The sequence below is a fragment of the Zootermopsis nevadensis genome, unplaced genomic scaffold (genome assembly GCF_977971745.1).
Source record: "Zootermopsis nevadensis isolate Lab colony 2312 unplaced genomic scaffold, Znev_1.0 Znev_ptg000028l, whole genome shotgun sequence".
NCBI lineage: Eukaryota > Metazoa > Arthropoda > Insecta > Blattodea > Termopsidae > Zootermopsis > Zootermopsis nevadensis.
The window spans coordinates 8,702,631-8,721,024 of NW_028259160.1; the positions used below are offsets into that span (position 1 = coordinate 8,702,631).

The 18,394-nt window shown below is 39.7% G+C and overlaps 2 protein-coding genes and 1 long non-coding RNA gene across 16 annotated transcripts in view; 1 reads left to right on the forward strand and 2 right to left on the reverse strand.

The window, feature by feature from the left end:
* The window catches only part of FucTA (glycoprotein 3-alpha-L-fucosyltransferase A), a 62,525-nt gene extending 61,903 nt beyond the window's left edge, over window positions 1–622 (reverse strand). Inside the window, exon 1 of the mRNA XM_022069242.2 lies at window positions 498–622. The gene's annotated coding sequence lies outside the window, so the exon portion shown is untranslated. The remainder of the gene's footprint in view (window positions 1–497) is intronic.
* Window positions 1–18,394, forward strand: part of LOC110832338 (uncharacterized) — a 136,384-nt gene that overhangs the window by 43,389 nt on the left and 74,601 nt on the right. For 3 of the 12 annotated variants that reach the window (XR_015537495.1, XR_002543891.1, XR_015537493.1), the window contains 2 exons: window positions 3,641–3,808; window positions 11,228–11,363. The exons of 5 other annotated variants lie outside the window; for them this stretch is intronic. This is a non-coding gene — a long non-coding RNA (uncharacterized LOC110832338). Of the gene's footprint in view, window positions 1–2,149; window positions 2,241–3,640; window positions 3,809–11,227; window positions 11,364–18,394 lie in introns of those variants that run through there. 4 more of the 12 variants (XR_015537489.1, XR_015537490.1, XR_015537491.1 and 1 more) reach the window with 2 other exon arrangements.
* Window positions 5,641–17,843, reverse strand: LOC110832336 (uncharacterized). 3 transcript variants are annotated; one of them, XM_022069245.2, is made up of 6 exons: window positions 17,713–17,843; window positions 17,243–17,614; window positions 11,310–11,595; window positions 9,791–10,180; window positions 8,888–9,251; window positions 5,641–8,454 (listed from the first exon to the last, which is right to left on the reverse strand). In XM_022069245.2, coding segments are annotated over exons 2-6 (1,278 nt in total). In that variant the 5' UTR covers window positions 17,245–17,614; window positions 17,713–17,843; the 3' UTR covers window positions 5,641–8,218. The 3 variants fall into 3 exon arrangements, with proteins under 3 accessions (XP_021924937.1, XP_087213633.1, XP_087213632.1); XM_087357507.1 differs by lacking the exon at window positions 17,713–17,843 and having other exon boundaries at window positions 17,243–17,706; XM_087357506.1 differs by lacking the exons at window positions 17,243–17,614; window positions 17,713–17,843 and adding an exon at window positions 12,953–13,067.

Below are 18,394 nucleotides of genomic sequence, written 5' to 3' on the forward strand. Positions count from 1 at the left end.
TCTGAATGGAACGTTATGTAGACTCTGACGACAAACGGGGAATTGAATTTGGTGCTTCTACAAATGTTCTACTGAATTTCCATGTCATGCCATACACGTACTCGACACTATACACAGAGACAAATAAAGGACATTCTATAAACTAGTTCACAAACAGCGTATCATTTTCAGAAATACAAACACCGAACCATAATCATAGATATCTCGCTGTTCATTGTTTACAGCATGCATGAATGAAGAACTAACCTGCAATTTCTGTTTTGAAACTGAACATTTTGTGCCTGAATACTGAAATATTCACACCACAGCCTACAGATATTTGGGGTGTTCATAACTGTAGATCAAAATATGTTGTGATACAACTAATACATTTTAAACATAAGCACATAGTTTAATTTCATGTTTTTGTTTTTAACTGTCCATTGCTGGGATGTTTATGCGTTTGGGGCAGGCCAGGAACACCGAGGCTGCTTAAATACCACATAACTGGCACTTACCTTGGGTTATTGAGACGGGTCGGGGCAACACCTTGCTGTCTGATGGTGTGATGAGGCTTTGACACTTGCTACTATCACACTGGATACGATGCAGTGTTGGAAGGGGCGCGGCGCGGTGAGGTGCTGGAAAATCCATACCTCGTACCCACCTCTCCAGACGGCCGTGTGTGCGCCGACGCCAATCGATCGTGGCTGCCCTGAATGAGACACACTGTTGGTTCCCTGGATCTGTTCACGATGTGAGGTCAGGTCATCCTGTTCTAAGGGTTAACCTTCGGTGTTTTGTAACCGCTTTCCCGACAATCATCTCAACCTCCTGCTGGACCGAGTGCTTATGAATGGGTTTCTGTAACGTGCAGAGATGAACACTTTCACGAGAAGTTGCCTCACGTCACAGTCTGGTGACATTAGTGTTGTTGTCCCGCGAGGCAATGTTTATTGTTTTGTTAACTTCGCCCATTAGAAATTATTATAACAAATGCCTTTCTTTTATAGCTAAAGTTTTTGTAGAACCGTTACTTCGCAAACAAAATTATTTTCTATTTACTAGAGCAGAGCGCTCCTTTCGGGGGGTTGGTCAAGTTTTTAAAACGCAACCAACCAACCAACCCCTCCGAATGAGGGGTTGGTTGCGTTTTAAAATCTTGAGAAGACACTAAACAAACCCCCCCTTCGGGGGTGGTTAGATTAGTGTCTCATTCAAGTGTTTTAACCCTTGAGTAAGAAACTAAACTATCCCCCCCCGAATGGGGATTAAAACACTTGACCAACCCCCCCGAAGGGGAGGTTGGTTGCGTTTTAAAATCTTTAGTGTCTCATTCAAGTGTTTTAACCCTTGAGTAAGAAACTAAACTACCCTCCCGAATGGGGGTTAAAACATTTGACCAACCCCCCCCGAAGGGGGGGGGGGGTTGGTCAAGTGTTTAAAACGCCAACAGTTCTTATTCAGTCAACGTTTTACGTCCAGCCCCACCCTTGCAAATCTTCGTCTTAAAATCGATCATAAAGTCAGTTCTCATAATAGTTTTCGTAATCGTAATATATCGAATGAGTATCAGTTTACCTTCTTGGAGTTGTTGGAGTTGGTACTTCAAATACTTGATAACGTCTTCTTTCACTTTTCTGATGTTTCAGGCCAACTGTCAGTCAATATCCAAGAATGCGATGTGCTCTCTTCTGGAGCAGTGAAAATGCGACTGGCTTGGTAGTTGTTGTGAACCGTTATATTTGTTTACTCGGCATTGTTATATTGTACTCGGCATTGTTGTATTCCACAACAATGCCGAGTAAACAAATATTTGTTGACGACGTCGTTTTTTGACGACAAATTGGTTGACGAAAACGACTAATCAGAAATTTTTATAGTAGATATAAACTGATTAATACATTTCACATTCATACGCCTTTGATGTTTAATGTTATTATTAACAATTATTTAATATATAATAAGTATTAATTCGCATGTAGTTACAAGAATTAGGCAAGGTTCATTAGAGAAGTTTTATTAATTCAGCAGTTTATTTTAATGTAATCTTTTTCAAAGAACAGTTACTTAGCAAGTATTAATAACTTACGGCATTGAGGTTAAATACAGTCGTGGAAGGCTTTGTCTGTCAGTTGCATAGCAACTTGTATGACAGGTAGGTAGTTGGGTTACGGCAGTTAGCAGCTCCAATAAGAACGCTGTTACATCCATTAGGATATAATTAAATGCAGCAGGAAGGTATAGTGACGCCGTGTCAGGTAACATTATTGGATTTTCCGTGGGTTTTTGGTAACTACAGGAGCTGTAGATCACGCCCTGCTCCTTACTTTCCAAGTAGACCGCCCCCGAAACAACCTGAATCTCTAATATACAAACAATATCAGCATAAAGAAGCTCAGCTTACTTGGCGCAAATTGCAGAAAGTATTCCCGAAAATGTTACTTGAAATTTCACTTTTGCACATTCTATAAATGATTAAGTTAATCAATGTCCTTCGGCCTCAAATTCAGGAGATACGAGTCCAAGTGTTTGTCCAGAAACTAGGTGGTTTTTCACAGTTCTCATAACGCGGTCATTTGTAAAGTGTCGCTAAATAGATCAATGAAACAGATTAACCCTTTAAAGCCCAGTGGTAAATACATGTATCACAAGCTATAATACTAGTTAGTATTCACGGATTACCTATAATTCTCAGTGTGAAGAGCGATTATTTCCTTAAACAGAATTAAGAAGTTGGTCTTTTTAAAGGGGACGTGTTTCCTTTGCGATACGAACTGCAGTCTTAATTATTTAGACGAGCTTCGGCCTCAAAGGGTAAAGTTGACGAGAAGCATGGCGCCCCTTTGTGAGAACGCCGGTATTTTGTGTTTGAATATTCATGTACATCCACTTAAGTTACTGAACCTGTAAATATCGAGGCAATTGAGTGTACAGACAATTTAAGTGGTATGAAGGTGGGCCCTACAGAATGATGTTTTAGGATCGGATTCAATATATCTGACTTGGCACAGAAATCAGTGGCAAGGTCTTCTGAATACGGTAATAAAACTTCGGGCATCAAAAAAGGCAATAAAGTTCTTTACCAGCTTGAAGATTATCGTTTTACCGACTGTTTTCAATACTTTGAGTTAATTACGATCACGCAACATGGCATTGAGACGCATGGGGGAGTGGAGACAACTTCACACATTCTTAATGTCGGTACTAGATGGAAAGTGAATTGTCAGTTTCTGCCGCTCTACATCCTGGGAAAATGCCCTCAGTATCCATTGAATAAGCCTCAAAGCCGGTTTGGAAGCTGTGGCGAAGAAACAAATCTCTGTCCCTGCCGGGAATTAAACCCCATTCGTCCATCCATAACCAAAACACTGTACTGAGTACGGCTACAACGTAAGTTTCTGTTTTCCAATTTTTTTTTTCGTTCTGAAGAAAAGAAATCAACTGAACTAATTCCCCGACTGAATACACTTTAAATATATTGCGAATGGCAGATGACACTACACTGCCAGTGTTACCAACCACCTCTGTGGTTAATAGCGTTGGGTAGCATTCTTTCAGACACCCACACACCATGTGGATACTTTCAGCATTGTTTCACGTTGGGCACTGAGGAGTGATTGTAATTGAATCTGAGAAAGTTTCGTTACCCGCTTTGCAGGAGATGCTATTTTTGGATGATGACTACGTCATTGCATGCGAGATGGTACCTGATCTGGTTGCAGTATAAACTGGAGGTTTTCATTTATTTCGGAACTCTAGCAGACGTCAATAAAACTGGTCACGCAAGAGAAAAGAAGACTTTCACGGAAGGCACCGCTGTCTGAAGGTGAGTGGGACGATCCCAGTTCAAACATTTAATAAATTAAATGTATATTTGTAATTGCGTCTTTTAAAATGTCTTGTTAGTTTTTTACTTAATTAAAACACCTTTTCATCTGGGATGACTATGCCTGAATGATGTTATGATTGTGTAAAGAAGTGGTCGTTGCTTATTTTAAAGTTCTTTCAACCATTTCCCTAGAGGGAGGTAAACCATTAAATCTCTCAACTAGAACCGAGGACTACTAGAAGGAAATTAATTAGAAAGTCATTTAAAATTTACCAGGTTCTTCATTTAATTTGGCCCGACCGATCAACATTAGCAAATTTTGTAAGTAATACAGCTTACAACTTGCTACAAGTCCTTTTTTGTGACAGTCTATGAATGAATTACTTTCGAAAATAACAGTATCCACTTTGATTTATTTATAATTTTAACATTTTTAATAGATAACTCTTAAGTGTGTGTTTATATAAGTCGCTATATACTGAAAGAAGCGGATTCTATTCCCGGTATCGCAGGGATTTATTTTTACGTTACCACGTCTTAACCTGCTGTGGATCCCACACACCTCTGCACATTTGTCTTCTGAAAAGATATTGGAGTCCAAATATAATGTTTATTTACGGAGATATTTTTGCCACACATTTTAACATAACAATACATATTTTATGGCTGTAATGAACTAACTTATTAGATTTAATAATATTTCGGTATAAAAACGTTCATTTGGCATGATGAGGACAAATGACAATTTTTTTTACAAAAAACAAGGCTTTTGTCCTGCCATTCATTGACGATAGTCAGTGGTAGTTAAAATGCAACACAAAGTTAACGCTATACGACGTGTTTCGTTTGGACTTCGTCAATAAATCGTCATGAAACAGTTTTCTTTCCACGTCTAATGAGTTAGAGGAGCAGATTAATTCTCGAATAGATTTGTTTGACGGTGTGTGAGAGAGATTTCGGCTTCTGGTTTGTAGCTTTCGGACACTTGGGACGTCACATCCGGCCTGTACGTGTAATCATTGAGGTCGTAATTTAACGTCTGTAAATCCTCCTGATTCTACTTGCAGTGTGTATGTCAGGTCGTTTGCTTTGGATGTTTGTTCTTTAACATCCGGCAGTGCACTGCAGACGTATAAATAGCAGCCGCAGTGGTCGCCATTCTCTTATTTATCGCTGTCATAGTGATACTGCAAATAGGCTACTGCTGAAGTCGTTGTGTAACAAACAACGAATGCGATGGTGCTGATCTTCTGGGTTTTGGCACCGTGTAGTCAGGACTTAAGCCCGGATGATGGAGATAGTATGTTTCTCCGAAACGTTGGCATCTAACAACGAGTCTGCATGGCGCCAACACCTGACATATGCATCAGTGTTCAGTGTTATGAAGCTCCTGTTTAATTTTCTGCATCCTCCTGTTACTTGCCCTCTCCAAGGACCAGGTATTCGAGTATTCTGCCCAGCTTCCTATTCTGTATTCTCACTATGGACTGGAGCTTAAGTTTCAAATCTGCACAGAAAAATATAAATTATATTAAAATGTTGACCGATTTTTTGTATTACCTCCTGGACGTTAAAAAGAAATATGTGACTTTTCTTCTACACCTGTGATATTGCCAGCATTGAAAATATTATTGTAGCAGTGTTGTGCGTTAGTAAAAACGTGTAGCCTTGAGTTAGGATACCTTTTGTTATGTTAGTTACATATAATAACGCAAGATAATATATCTTTAGCTAATACCACCAGGTGGATCTGCTTCTGTCTTCATGCAGAATGAAGCTGTTCTTTTGGTCTGTTATGGGGCTAATCCCAATCAATGGTCAATTAAAAATTCTTATCAGAACAAACCTTTATTTAGTGACACAGCAAAATACACGTCAGTCGTTTGATATATATGCATTAAAAATCTTACAAATCTCTTACAAAGATTCATTGTTCCCAGAAAATTAAATTTTAGCTTTCAAACCTGACTTGAAAATGTGGTCTATGAATCCCTCTTACTATCCAAACTTTTCAAAAATTCAGATTGCAAGTGGCAGAATACGACTAATTTTAATTACATTTATTCATTGACACCTATATTTTATTATTATTTGTAACATTTAAATTCTTTTATTCTCTAAAATACATTTCATCATTAAAATGGACATTCTACAGACTCAGTTTTAATGAATGGTAGGAGGGTCACAAAATTGTAATTAATCGAGACCATCTATGAATAATTTATATCTTTCCTATGATGGAAACAACATTTCCATCAACAAAACCATGTCATATTTAATTTACTTACGCCTATTGGTGTCATTGAATGTTCAAACACAGAAGTAGTGATATATACAATAAATGGCATTTCCAGTCTTAAAGTATTGAACATTTGAACATGAATCAAACTGTACTGTCATATTCTGTTTACAAAAATAGAGATTTACTTTAACTACTGTGGTATGGATTAAAAGTAACTTGAGGTTCATAAAATAAATAAAAACTTATGATGGAAGGAATATGTATATATAAACCATCATGATGAGTATTGAAATTGAGATTAAATTGTGCGTTCATGTTTGTCGAATGATTAATTACAGCATTCGAAGGCAGAAATAAATGCAGTTCAGTTTCATTCTTAATAGTCATTTCATCATTTTGGACCTTAATGACTCATTTAAAATGAAATGGCAGTTTGATTCCATCACAAGAATTAAATGTCAGTAATAGAAACAAATATAGCATCTTGATGTATTACTTCCAATTAATTTGCCTTTTCAACAACTTTCATATCAACTTTATTTTGTATTTTCCCATACCAGTTTATGGCTTTAAATTAGTTCACTGCAAACTCCTTTTGATTTCATACATAAACAAAAACCCATGTATCCTAAATAAGTGAATAAGAACATTTGAGCAAAGTATATGCCATGTGTACCTTACTTCGATATTTGGACGACCCGTTCTTCAAAGTGCCTGAGCACTGCGGGTCCCAACTTTTCGTTGGTTTTGTTCTATATACATTCGGTAGGACTCCTTGGACGAGGGATCGGCCCGTTGCAAGGCCAACACAGCACAACACAGAAGAACATCCATGGCTTGAATGGGATTCGAACCCACGGTCCCAGCGACCTAGCGGCACAAGGCCCACGCTTTCAAAACTGATTTGATTGTGGGTCTTCTGCTTCTTAATAATGCGTATTATTTTCTGATTGAGTTAGATACAATTTATTAGTTATCGTAATTGTTGTAAGTGACGAATCTCATGCACAAGCATAATCATAAACAAAAGAGGCGAAAACTGAGAAAACACACACAATTCTGTTTTATATACACATTAGAAAATCAGTATTTATATAAAAGTTTCCTATTTTTTGTTGAGGTTGCTCTGTATGACTGATATAGTTGTGAAAAACCAAAATTAACCAAGAAACACGCATCTATTCTTTTTAAAGATGATTGTATCTTTTATGTCACAAAGTAAGGAAAAATAGTGAATCAAACCTGAAGAGATTAATTATGCCTGTTCATACTTTTGGGGGAATATAGACTATATGACACTGACTTATGAGTTTAATGTTGGATTATCAAAATGTATGGCAACGTATATTTTGGCATTCAAATGGACAAGTTACTGTATGTGAAGAAAAACTACATAGCTCAGTATAAGAATTCTATTCGACTGCACCATAACACAATATTTCTGATATGTGCTTTGTGCTAGATTGTGTGTTCATTATAATTTTCACAGGTATCATCATCATAACATCTTTGAAGATTTCTGTCTTCTGGGTTGTTGCTCTGTGTAGTCTGTTTCAGAGGTCATACTGCCTCCGTCATCAGGGCGATTTATCGCCCTGATGCCACAGACTTTCCAGTTTTTCATTTCTATACAAGAAAGCAATATACATCAGTTGTACAAAGTTACTTTCCTCATATTCATATGTAGAGTTTTTTGTGTTATACTGTTTAATTCACTAGAGCCTATATTACACAATATGTAGATGATATTAAAGAAATTAATATAGATCGTTTATATGTGAATACTTCTGAACAAAGAAATTTACTTTAAAACGTTGATAAATTCTGCCGAAATTCACTGCATGGAGCAGAGTCCTTCTAATATGTCATTTGAAAAAGAGGTCATTCATCTTTGTTAGGCTAAAACGGCCCATCCACGTACGAGTCTGACTTGCGAGTCTGGCTCGGATTATTTCACCACACACGCATAGCAGACTCGGCTCGTGACACCCCACCCACAAACGAGTTTGGTTCAATGGAACCCGAGCCGAGCCGGACTCGCGAGCCAGTCTCGTACGTGGATGGGCCGCTTAAGAGTTGGTCTATGTGAAACTCTTCTGTAATTACACATTATCTTCTGGGGAAATGTTCCAAGAATTCAAGCAATATTTACTGTAGAATAACATTCAAAAGACATGAGGAATGAGTCTGAATGGAACTTTCTGGCAGTATCTTCCCCAGTTATGACCATACTTCACAGCACACTTCTCCTCATCCCGGAATGTCCGATGGACAAGGAGACATGCCAGAAAGTTGAAATAGAGGAATGGCCACACTCCAAGTCCAAATCCTGGTAGACACCATGCAAGTGAAGCCAGAAGTTCAAATGTATAGTTTAAGTGCCGTGCAGAACCCCAGAAACCTGTAAAACATAATGTTTAGTTCTTAAAAAGTCTGCACATATATCACACAATCCTTATGTTAGACACTGTCCATTGTCTGATGAAAATTTGATACACGACATTTTCGGACCTGGCTCTACTCCCGTCTTCAGTAAATTGGTTGTCATGTGTTATTAATGGCAACGGTTTGAATCAAACCTGGGCCTCTCGAATGCAAGGCTAGACTAGACCACCAGGGTGACTTTACTTATGTTACATTTCCAGTGTTCATATTCTTTAGTAGAGGGAGTCATATGGAACTTAATCTATGTTTCGTTGAATGATGGCCTGTTATATTGTTCTGATACGTTCTGACACCGTCAGTTTTCTAATGATTCTCTTTTATTCTTTGTGTGGACATTTCTGCTGCTATGCTGTGCCTCTGAGATTACCAAACAAAAAATATTTACTTACCTGACAAGAGAAGCTTGGAGGTACGGACATTACCACTACTGTCTTTGTACTGTGCCTCTATGAAGCGGGCTGGCTTTCCCCACAGATTACATTTGCCATCTGGGGCTCTTCGGAACAGCTGTTTCTCGTAATCGACGCGATAGTTGAGGAGGATCGTGAAGAGGCCAAGAATCGCAATCAGTAGGGCTGTTGTGGTGGAGATGATGGGTGGATGTGCCACCAAGTAGTAGGAAGAGAATGTATACAGGCAGGGCACCCACACCAAACAACCCCAACAGATATAGTACCCGGCTCTGTCCAGGATGATATCCAGCGTGCTGAAGTAACCTGCCTCCCACCAGAAGAATTTGGCCACATACACTGACTGCATAACACATTTCGCAAGATTGAGGTTACATCTACATGAACATCAGGATGGCTTAGTTATTATTTTACTATGCTGTACCAACTGCTGAAATATTTTTGTTTAGTTAACAATTCTTTCTCAGCAACTTAGGTTATATTGCATGGAATGGTGCACAGTGAGAAGAGTGTGGTGTGATTATAACAAATCAAAATAACATTTATGAAGAGTTTTAAGATCAGACTAAATTTGAGAAATGCTAGATGCCGTGCTACTCAGAATCTTGCTTGCCACCAAAAAATATGAAAATTGAAACATAGAAAAATATAATTCTGTATGGGTGTGATACATGGTCACATTAATGCAAGTTTTCTGATATGACTGTCATAACATGTAAATAAGCAACTTAATTTTTCAGTGGCCTGATTTAAGAAAAACCTGGGAGAATAACATGAATTTGCAAACATATTCTGAAGCGTTCCGAAGATGCTCCAAAAACCCGACAATCCAGAAGGCACTTGCAGTTTATCTCACTCATTTCCCTGACAGTCTGCTCCCACCTGTAGCAGGAGGTTGACTAGAGTTGCGGCACTGAAGCCGTGACGCTGCACACCAGCAAGATAGAAAGCAAGGATAAGCAGTTGCCAGGCCATCATGCCAATGCGGCAGTTGGTGAGCTGCTTCACATCCATCCCGAGTATGTGGGGGTGACGCTCCAGTCCGGTATAGAACTCGTACAGCACTGGTCGTGTGGGGTATCTGTCATCACGATGCTCAGGTTTCAGCTTCCCCTTAAGCAATAGCAGGGTGCACAATGTGAGAGCAACCAAGTTCAGTGTGCCCAGTAGCTCGGGCATATTGCTGAAGATGGCACTAGAAAGGTCAGGCCACATCGCCTGCATGGTGAAGAACCCCACCAAACTTGCCCAGTAGTACAGCACTCCATTATCCTGAACAAAAAACAGTGTCAGTAGTACAACATTCAATATTTCTAAACAAAGTGAGAAAATCAACAATACAGCAACCCATTATTCTTATTCTGTAAGAAAAATAGGCCTATATTATCATGCTATAAATTTGGGATTTTCAATTTGGTGAGAAAAAATTTACATTGCGGCCTTCTGAGTTACATCACCATGTAGTCATGTATGTGGTTAGCAGCGGTTTATAGGAACCTGCTGTCTCCATATTGAGGGTATAACCCCACCAGATTCACCTTCCTCCACCCTTAGACACCTCCAAAACTGGCATATGCCATGGTAATTGATTACATGGTGTCGTCTACTCTGAAGTGGATAATCAGCATTAACTGCCTAAGATCTGTTGGACGGGAAGTCTATACGGCAGGAAAGTAGGCAGTTTTGTCCGGAACACCTAGCGTCATGGACCATAATCTGTCTTCTGTTTGTTTAAGAATGCTTTGTAAGTTGTCATTAATGTTTAGTCTTGCCGTAGGGCAGAGGTTCTCAAAGTGTGCCCCCCCCTGGGGGGCGTGTTGTTTGTATAAAAACCTTTTTTTAACGAAATATGGAGAAACATTTTATTGACCCTTTGCTTGGTTGAGGCAGTTTAGTTGTCTTACAGTGCTGTATACTCACAGCTAAATTTTATGTCAAATCTGTTTGCTTGCACTTGTTCTGGAAGGGGGCGTGAAAATTATGAAATGTTTTAAGGGGGGCGCAAGGTATAAAAGTTTGGGAACCTCTGCCGTAGGGTATACGGTTCAAAATACAACCATGAACACCGCTCAAAATACGAATTGTTCGTGAACGCGTGTTGACAGCCTGACGAGTTCCGTACGTCGGATGTCACTAATCAGAATTTACTTTGCCTATGAACCAACGACTGTTTCATCTGGAACGCAATGCTGCCACCTTCTCGGACCGCTTTCACTTGTTTGAGAATGCCTCCAGCTCTGGCCGCTAATACGTGTTTATCACAACGTCCACAGTTAATATGCTTTGTGCTGGATTTACGTATTTACATTACTTAAACAGGGATTGGACAATTCCCTATTCAGTCGCGGCGTTGATCAACCAGCCTGAACTAGACCCGGTGTTATCGTCCCTTGCACTGTACCTGATATGGAGGTCTGTAGCCGAAGAGTGTGGGAGGCCCGTGGACCTGACCTGCAGGAAGCTGCAGCCAGAGGATAGCCCACAACGAGAAGAGTGCTACACATCCCCAAGAGAAGCTGTTGCCCAACGCTTTGGAGGCTGCCAGGCGCCACGTTATGTTGATCTCTCCTTGTCCGACGAGGGCTAAGTACTGCACGGCTCCCGTGAAAACCACCATGAAAACCGGCGGTACAATGTGGTACCGGATCACGTCGTACCACTCCGGTGGCTTCATTATCTTGGTCTTCCTGAAACACACACACACACCGCTGCAGGTCAAGGCGATGAACGGCGCGAAAGATAATAAATTTTGATGAGAATACTTAAAGGAAAACGGCTACTTGAAAAAGAAACGACAAGGCACGATACGAACTTCGCGATGTCGCAGTTAGCACACCAGGAGTTCCCGGGTATGAATCATTATCCAAGAAGTGTCTATCCTGACCCACGTTTTCACCATTTTTCATAGTTCCTCTGTGAAAACGCTTAAAATAAGTCACGGTCGCTTCTTTCCACATTTTTCATTAATCTTCTCAAGTAGTATCTTCAATTAAGACGCAAGAGATACGGGGACAGGTGTGATCCACCTCTGTACCTATTGGGCTCGTGTTGGGATGCGAATAGATCGCCAGCTTGGAGGAACGACTCGCTTCAGGACAGCGCACGCCATCGTAATGTTAAAGCCTTGTTCATAGGCATGAAGACATCTTACTGTACACATTATGTGATATAATAAAGAATGTACGAATTTTTCGCATAAATTCAACAGTGTAACTTAGCAATTAGTCCCAGTTACAAACTTCAAACCGAAATGCTCAGTAGACTCCCTGCATTTAAATACATAAAAGCGAGGCTATCTTAGAGATGAGAGTGCGTCCGTCCGTCCGTGTGTCCGCATGCCTCGCCCCTGTGCCCATTTTGTGCAATAGAGTGAGCTCTGTCATTAGGGCGTCTGCATTTAAAACTGTTAAAACGAATTTCACACATTAGTATGTCACACAGTGCCACAAATATCACTTCTTGCGTTTCAATAAATGTATGTAAAATAAAAAATGTGTGAAAAGTCATGTATTTTGTTGAGATACATATTTTGTGTTACGTGTTATAATAAATTTTATAGGGACACCACCCAGAACTAATTTAAGCGTAGAGATACGAATTGTTGGTCTACACATTTCATACCGATGGGCCTGCTTATTTATTTGTAAGATAGACCTAGGAGTGTGGGAGGACATCAAAATGAATCATAAAAATTAGTATAACAGGGTATTGGACTGAATTCATCCACTGGTGGGTTCTTATAAACACGGAAAAATATTTTCGGGTTGCATAGAAAGCATATAATTTCTTAACAACGTTTCAGAAAGGAGTCTGCTGTAAGGAGTAAGCAAGAAGATATTTAGTTCTGGCTTTTCCTTTACTTTTGGATGCCGTCCTGCGAGTATATCGTTGTGTGTATGTAAATCATAAACTTAGTTTAGAAGTTGTTTAGCGTTTCCAACTTAAATGTATCCCGAAACTTAAAAAAGAGTTCGCTGTTGTTGATCTGAACGAGTCAGAAAATTTCATTACGAATTATGACACGCTGCTGAACATAACACTTACCTCATTTCACAATTAGAGAATCAGGAGAATCCGATAACCAACTGTTCTAAACACGGTTTATTAACACCAGCAGAAGAGGGCATCAACGAACGTGTGCTGAGTGCTACCGACTCATAACATTCTACGATATTAGTGTTTCAATTTTTCTTACAAGATAAGCTCCAATAAGTTTTTTTGTTTAATCCTGGACTTTATACACTCAACAGGTGATATGATATCGTGTCTGAATTGTATTCTGCAGTTGTCCTTAGGCTAGTAATTTTTTCTAAAGTCTGTTACAGTGATTTAATTTAAAACCATTAAATTTTCTATGGACATGACAGCGATTGAATCTGTGCAACACAACTCTTTTGGACATTATCCATTAATTGGTATTTAAGAATTAACGTTTTCTACGCTTCTGAGACTGTATGCTTTCGATCTGTTTGTTCGTCAGTGGGAATAGAGGTAGTCATTATACGAGGTGCGATCGGAAAGTTTCAAGACTGCGCCTATAAAAACCCGTACACTTATCTCAGGTATTAAATTCATCCATCACCCTCGAAGTAGTTCCCCTGGGAGTGAACACAACGATCCCAGCGTTGTTGCCAAGCCTGGAAGCATCCCTGGAAATCTTTCTTTGTCAGCCTGTCAAGCACCATCTGCGATTCTGCCTGAATCTCTTCTATCGTCTCAAATCTCCTTCCCTTTAGCTGAATTTTCATCTTTGGGAAGAGGAAGAAGTCACACGGAGCTAAATCCGGCGAATAAGGAGGGTGCGGGATGACGGCCATGGTGTTTGAGGCCAAAAACTGCCGAACTTTGAGGGCGGTGTGCACTGGCGCGTTGTCGCATGTGGAGTTCTTCCTTTAGAATCAGCTGACAGGTCCCATAGCCTATCCCAACAATGTCGCACAAGTCGTTGATGGTACGACGTCGATCTTCGTGAATGGCCTGCCGAATCTTCGTGACATTTTCGGGCGTTGTGCTCGAAGATGGTCGTCCAGAACGCTCGTCATCATCGACAGAGGTTCGGCCATTTTTAAAACGTGAATGCCACACAAAGTTTGTGCACGACCCATTGCGGACTCCCCAAATGCTTGCTTTAGCATTTCATAGGTTTCCGTAGCCGTTTTGGAGAGTCTTTGGCAAAATTTGATTTGTTCATGAAAATCCGCCATTTCGAAATCGCAGGAGGGTCGGTATAATGCACTACCAAAACGCCCGTAACTAAGAAACAAATGCTAATTCGATGATGCCGGCTGGCACACTGATTCACTATGAATGTAGGCCGCACCCCCTAAAGGCAGAAGCTCGTACTACAACCGGTTCGCCCGCTATTGACACAGTCTTGAAACTTTCCGATCGCACCTCGTATGAACTTTGTAGCGCTAGAAATAGCTTATTTACTAAAGATACGAGTAACCATTGATAGTCTGTTACATTTTGCATGCCACTGTGTTTGTGGTGTTCTGTGCTGAATCTCCGACATGTTGCACTAAATTTTATTATAGCGTCTTCCATTGCTCACCGCCTCGGTGATGTGGTTATAAGTCTTCTACACTTTATCCCCCTTCGTTTTTCAGAATTATTTGTTTGGGTTTCTTGCCTCGGCAAGATAAAAAGACACATACAATATCTACAGTATTGTATTTATATTTTCTGCCCATTCCTCATTTCCCTTTGACTCCTCTGTTGGTATTCCTGCCTCCCTGTGGATCCCCCGCACTGTGTTCTGTTAGTCATTTCACTTGCTGTGGTATAAGCTCCCCAGAGTACAATTTAATTCTCCATTATCGGGCTCTTGTGGACACAGTAATGAACATTTGGTTCCATAATAAAAGGCAGGAAATTTTTTGGCGTACTATCAGCTTCTGAAGAAGGACTCTGTACCTACTTAAGCTTACTCTTAACTACTGAACCTTTTACTTCTCTTTTCTGCTGTTTGTTTTGTATTGTCTGTTGTTCTCTTCAGTTACTATGATTATTTCTTTAAACAGCACTAACCACTTGAACTTTGCAATGGAGAAGTGTGTATTTCGTTGAGGTAAGGTGCAATTCTGAAGTACTTAGCCACCCATTGGCTAGCGATCAGATCCGTGCACAAGCCTTGGGCAGGTTTTTGTGGGTCGGTGCGAGCACACAGATGTGACTAGCCTTGAAAATGAGGACAGAGATGACCCTCGAAACGTCGGCAGAGTTTAACCAACTGGTACGAGAAGAGTTTATTAATGACATCCGACGTGAAAGCTTCACATCATATATTCAAATGAGCTTTGGTTTCTAAGGGTTTACATAAGTCGGAGATCGTTTTAATTCAGGTGGTAATTATATCATTGTAATTACGAAAAGAACGAACTTGTCGAAGAGATAATATGAAGCACACCCGTTTATCAAGACGATACACTTTCTAAAGATAGACCAACATTGCACAAGACAAAGTAATCCTTAATACAGGATTGTTTATCTATTGATAACATAACATAAGCTGCCCAATCCATGATGGATCTGTTTTACCTTTACTGTTGGGTCCTATGTTAACGTTAACGTTAACATTATTAGGTATTGGGTTAGGTAAATGTTTCCTTGTACATAATAAAAAAGGGATCGGAATGGGATAGCATTCACGGACCACCGGCTCAGAAACGTTACAATTTACTAGAAACTAAGGGCGTAAAATTTCCGTCAGGATGTCGACTTACAAATTGTTAACAGAGCATCACTAGCATTATGTTAATCTGTTATGTGCGGTGAAAGGTTGCCATAGGGCCGGCACTTGGGGAACTGCTTTAATCTTATCAGTATTTTGTGACCGTGCTCAAGGTCACATCCTAGGAACTGGTGTTGCTGTGCGTTGCTTTGCTGGAAATTAGTTTAATGTCGTAAAATATGTAGTCATCTCTAACTATAAAATTATATAATACATGTAGCACGTGTTAAAAACAATATGTATTCCGGAAATAGCTGCTGCACTAGGGACAAGGTCTGTCTCGGGTACATGGAAGTACATACCCTATAAAGTGGTGAATAGATGGGATAACAATAATAAAAAATCCTTTATTTATATTGAAAAGTGGATGGAGGTATTTATTATTCAAGACTTGATTCAGCCTCGTGTTTTACTTCTGTGCTCAGAGAGGTTCACAGTCTCTCTCCACCATAATGCGTGTTTTTTAATTGGATAGCCTAATAACATAGGTTGCAGATGTTAAATAAATGCAATAACTCTAACAGATCAGTTGTGTTACTAGTTAACATTTAATTATCACCCTAAAGCTGTTTATTTAGCACATAATCCTCAAGTGACTGGTATAAATTCAGCGAGAATTATAATTATTGTTTGTATTTGTTGCCGGATATACACGAAATCTGTCTATACTAGTTTGTCCTAGGCAAAATTATATGGAAGAAGTAATTATTACTGAAAAGTGACGTTACGTAACTAACCCAACCTAATAGCGGCTAGTGTTGTTCTTAGCAATATTTGAGTCTTTAATAGATCCCTTAATAAAGACTAGTCGGTGTTAGGTCAGGTTAGGTTAGATTACTATACGTCACATTATATCTCAGTAATAATTACTTCTTGCTTAGGACAATCTAGTTTAGACGGATTTCTGGTATTTCCTCAAACACATTCACAATTCTAATTTGACCTGGACATACAGACCTGAGGCTAGCTAAACCAGGGGGCCCAAGATATAGGCTTTCTATCCCCTTTCTTGCCCTTTTTATCTGACGATGAAATCATAATCCAGTTTCCAAAACGTTCTTTTATTATATTATAATTTAAGACGTTGGACAAAGGCCAAAGAACAATTTTATGTATTATAACGCACCATCGCAAGGAACCTTCAAACTTCAAACAGAGCTCGTCCAGCCCGTTGGAAGCTACGTTACTGTCAAGAAATTCCCCACCTTTGACGGAATCCGAGGGTCTGTTGCCGTGTTTACATGGGTCCGCCATTGATCCCTTTTCTGAGCCAAATCAATCCAATCAATGGTCTTACTCCCTGAGCATTTAAGATCCATTTTAATATCATCCCCCCAATCTAGGTTCCCCGAGTGGTCTCTGAACTGTTGTTGACGAATCAGAACAGCAGCCTGAAGGTCATACATGAACAGGCAGGCTTAAAAATACACTGAATCGTGACCTATCGGAATTTAAATGACTTCCAATGAGCAGATTTCTAATTTAACATTTCCAGTCAAGAATGACGGAAAATCAAAATTAGTAAACATATGGCTAAAAATGTTTCCCATGAGGCCCAAAATCCCTTACCAGTATTACCATGGCAACTTTTTTATACTCACATTCATAAACATTGTCCCGTAAGGCCCAAAATCCTTTAATAGCCACTGATTACTAACCAAACAACCAACCAAGACTTTCTTAAAAAAAGATAGATACGTAGCACTGTCACTTGAAGCACATTCAGAATATTCCGAGTTTGATCTCTGCCCCTGAGACCGACATCACTGGCAGAAGTTTCGTAGTTTTCCTCACGCTCTCCTGGATAATACTGCGAAAGTAGCCGTATCTTAAAATTGACCAGGACTACAATTTTCTACATTCATGACGTATAATCACAGTCATTTGTCACCACTTATCCAAGCAGAAAATAAATCGTCGTTAAATGAATCAAGAAGTAATAACGTTACCACCATCTGCCACTCCTTAGTAAGCTGCAACAGGAATAATTAAAAAATAGTTCCAGCTTGTGTTTTATCTGAAGTCTGCAAGTACTCTGAGAAGTAACGGAGGTAAATGGCTTCTATCTTACCCCACACAAACCGCAAAGCAAGACGTTTCATCCGTGAAACCGACGTATACAGCTTATAATCAGCTTCAGTAGCAACAACGCACGCCACCGTCAACCCGAGACACCGACACCAGACTGGCAGATGTACAGCCAGCTGGAACTTCCGCTGTATCCTACCGCCCACAAGCTTTACGCAAGGCGCCGTTTAAACCAAGGGACTGCCAAGACATCCTTCGAAAATGTGGCAGGGTTAAAATGATTCGGAACTACAGGGACCTGCACAAATTTTATCCACAAAGAAATCAGAAAAATTTAATTCGGATAAGCTTGCTAACATTCCTTTTAGAATATTGTATCTTCCCGTTTCCTACTTAAAAGTTAACATAGAATATACAAACCTGTGACTTTTATCTGTTGTTTGAATATGAATGAGAAAATGGGTCTCCCTCACCCATTGGAAGAAACACAGGGGATGGCCTGAGAACACGGTGCTGAGAAGAATATTTGGATCTGAGAGTTGAAGATAAGGATGAGAACATTTGCGTAACACTCTACACCAAATATTGTCTGGATATTAGAATCAATAATAATGATGGGCGGGACATGTAACACTTGTGAGGAAATTAAATGTAAAAAGTATGCACAAACGTTTTTCGGTAAATCTGAAAGGAAAACCATTTCATGAGTTCCAGGCGTAGATGAG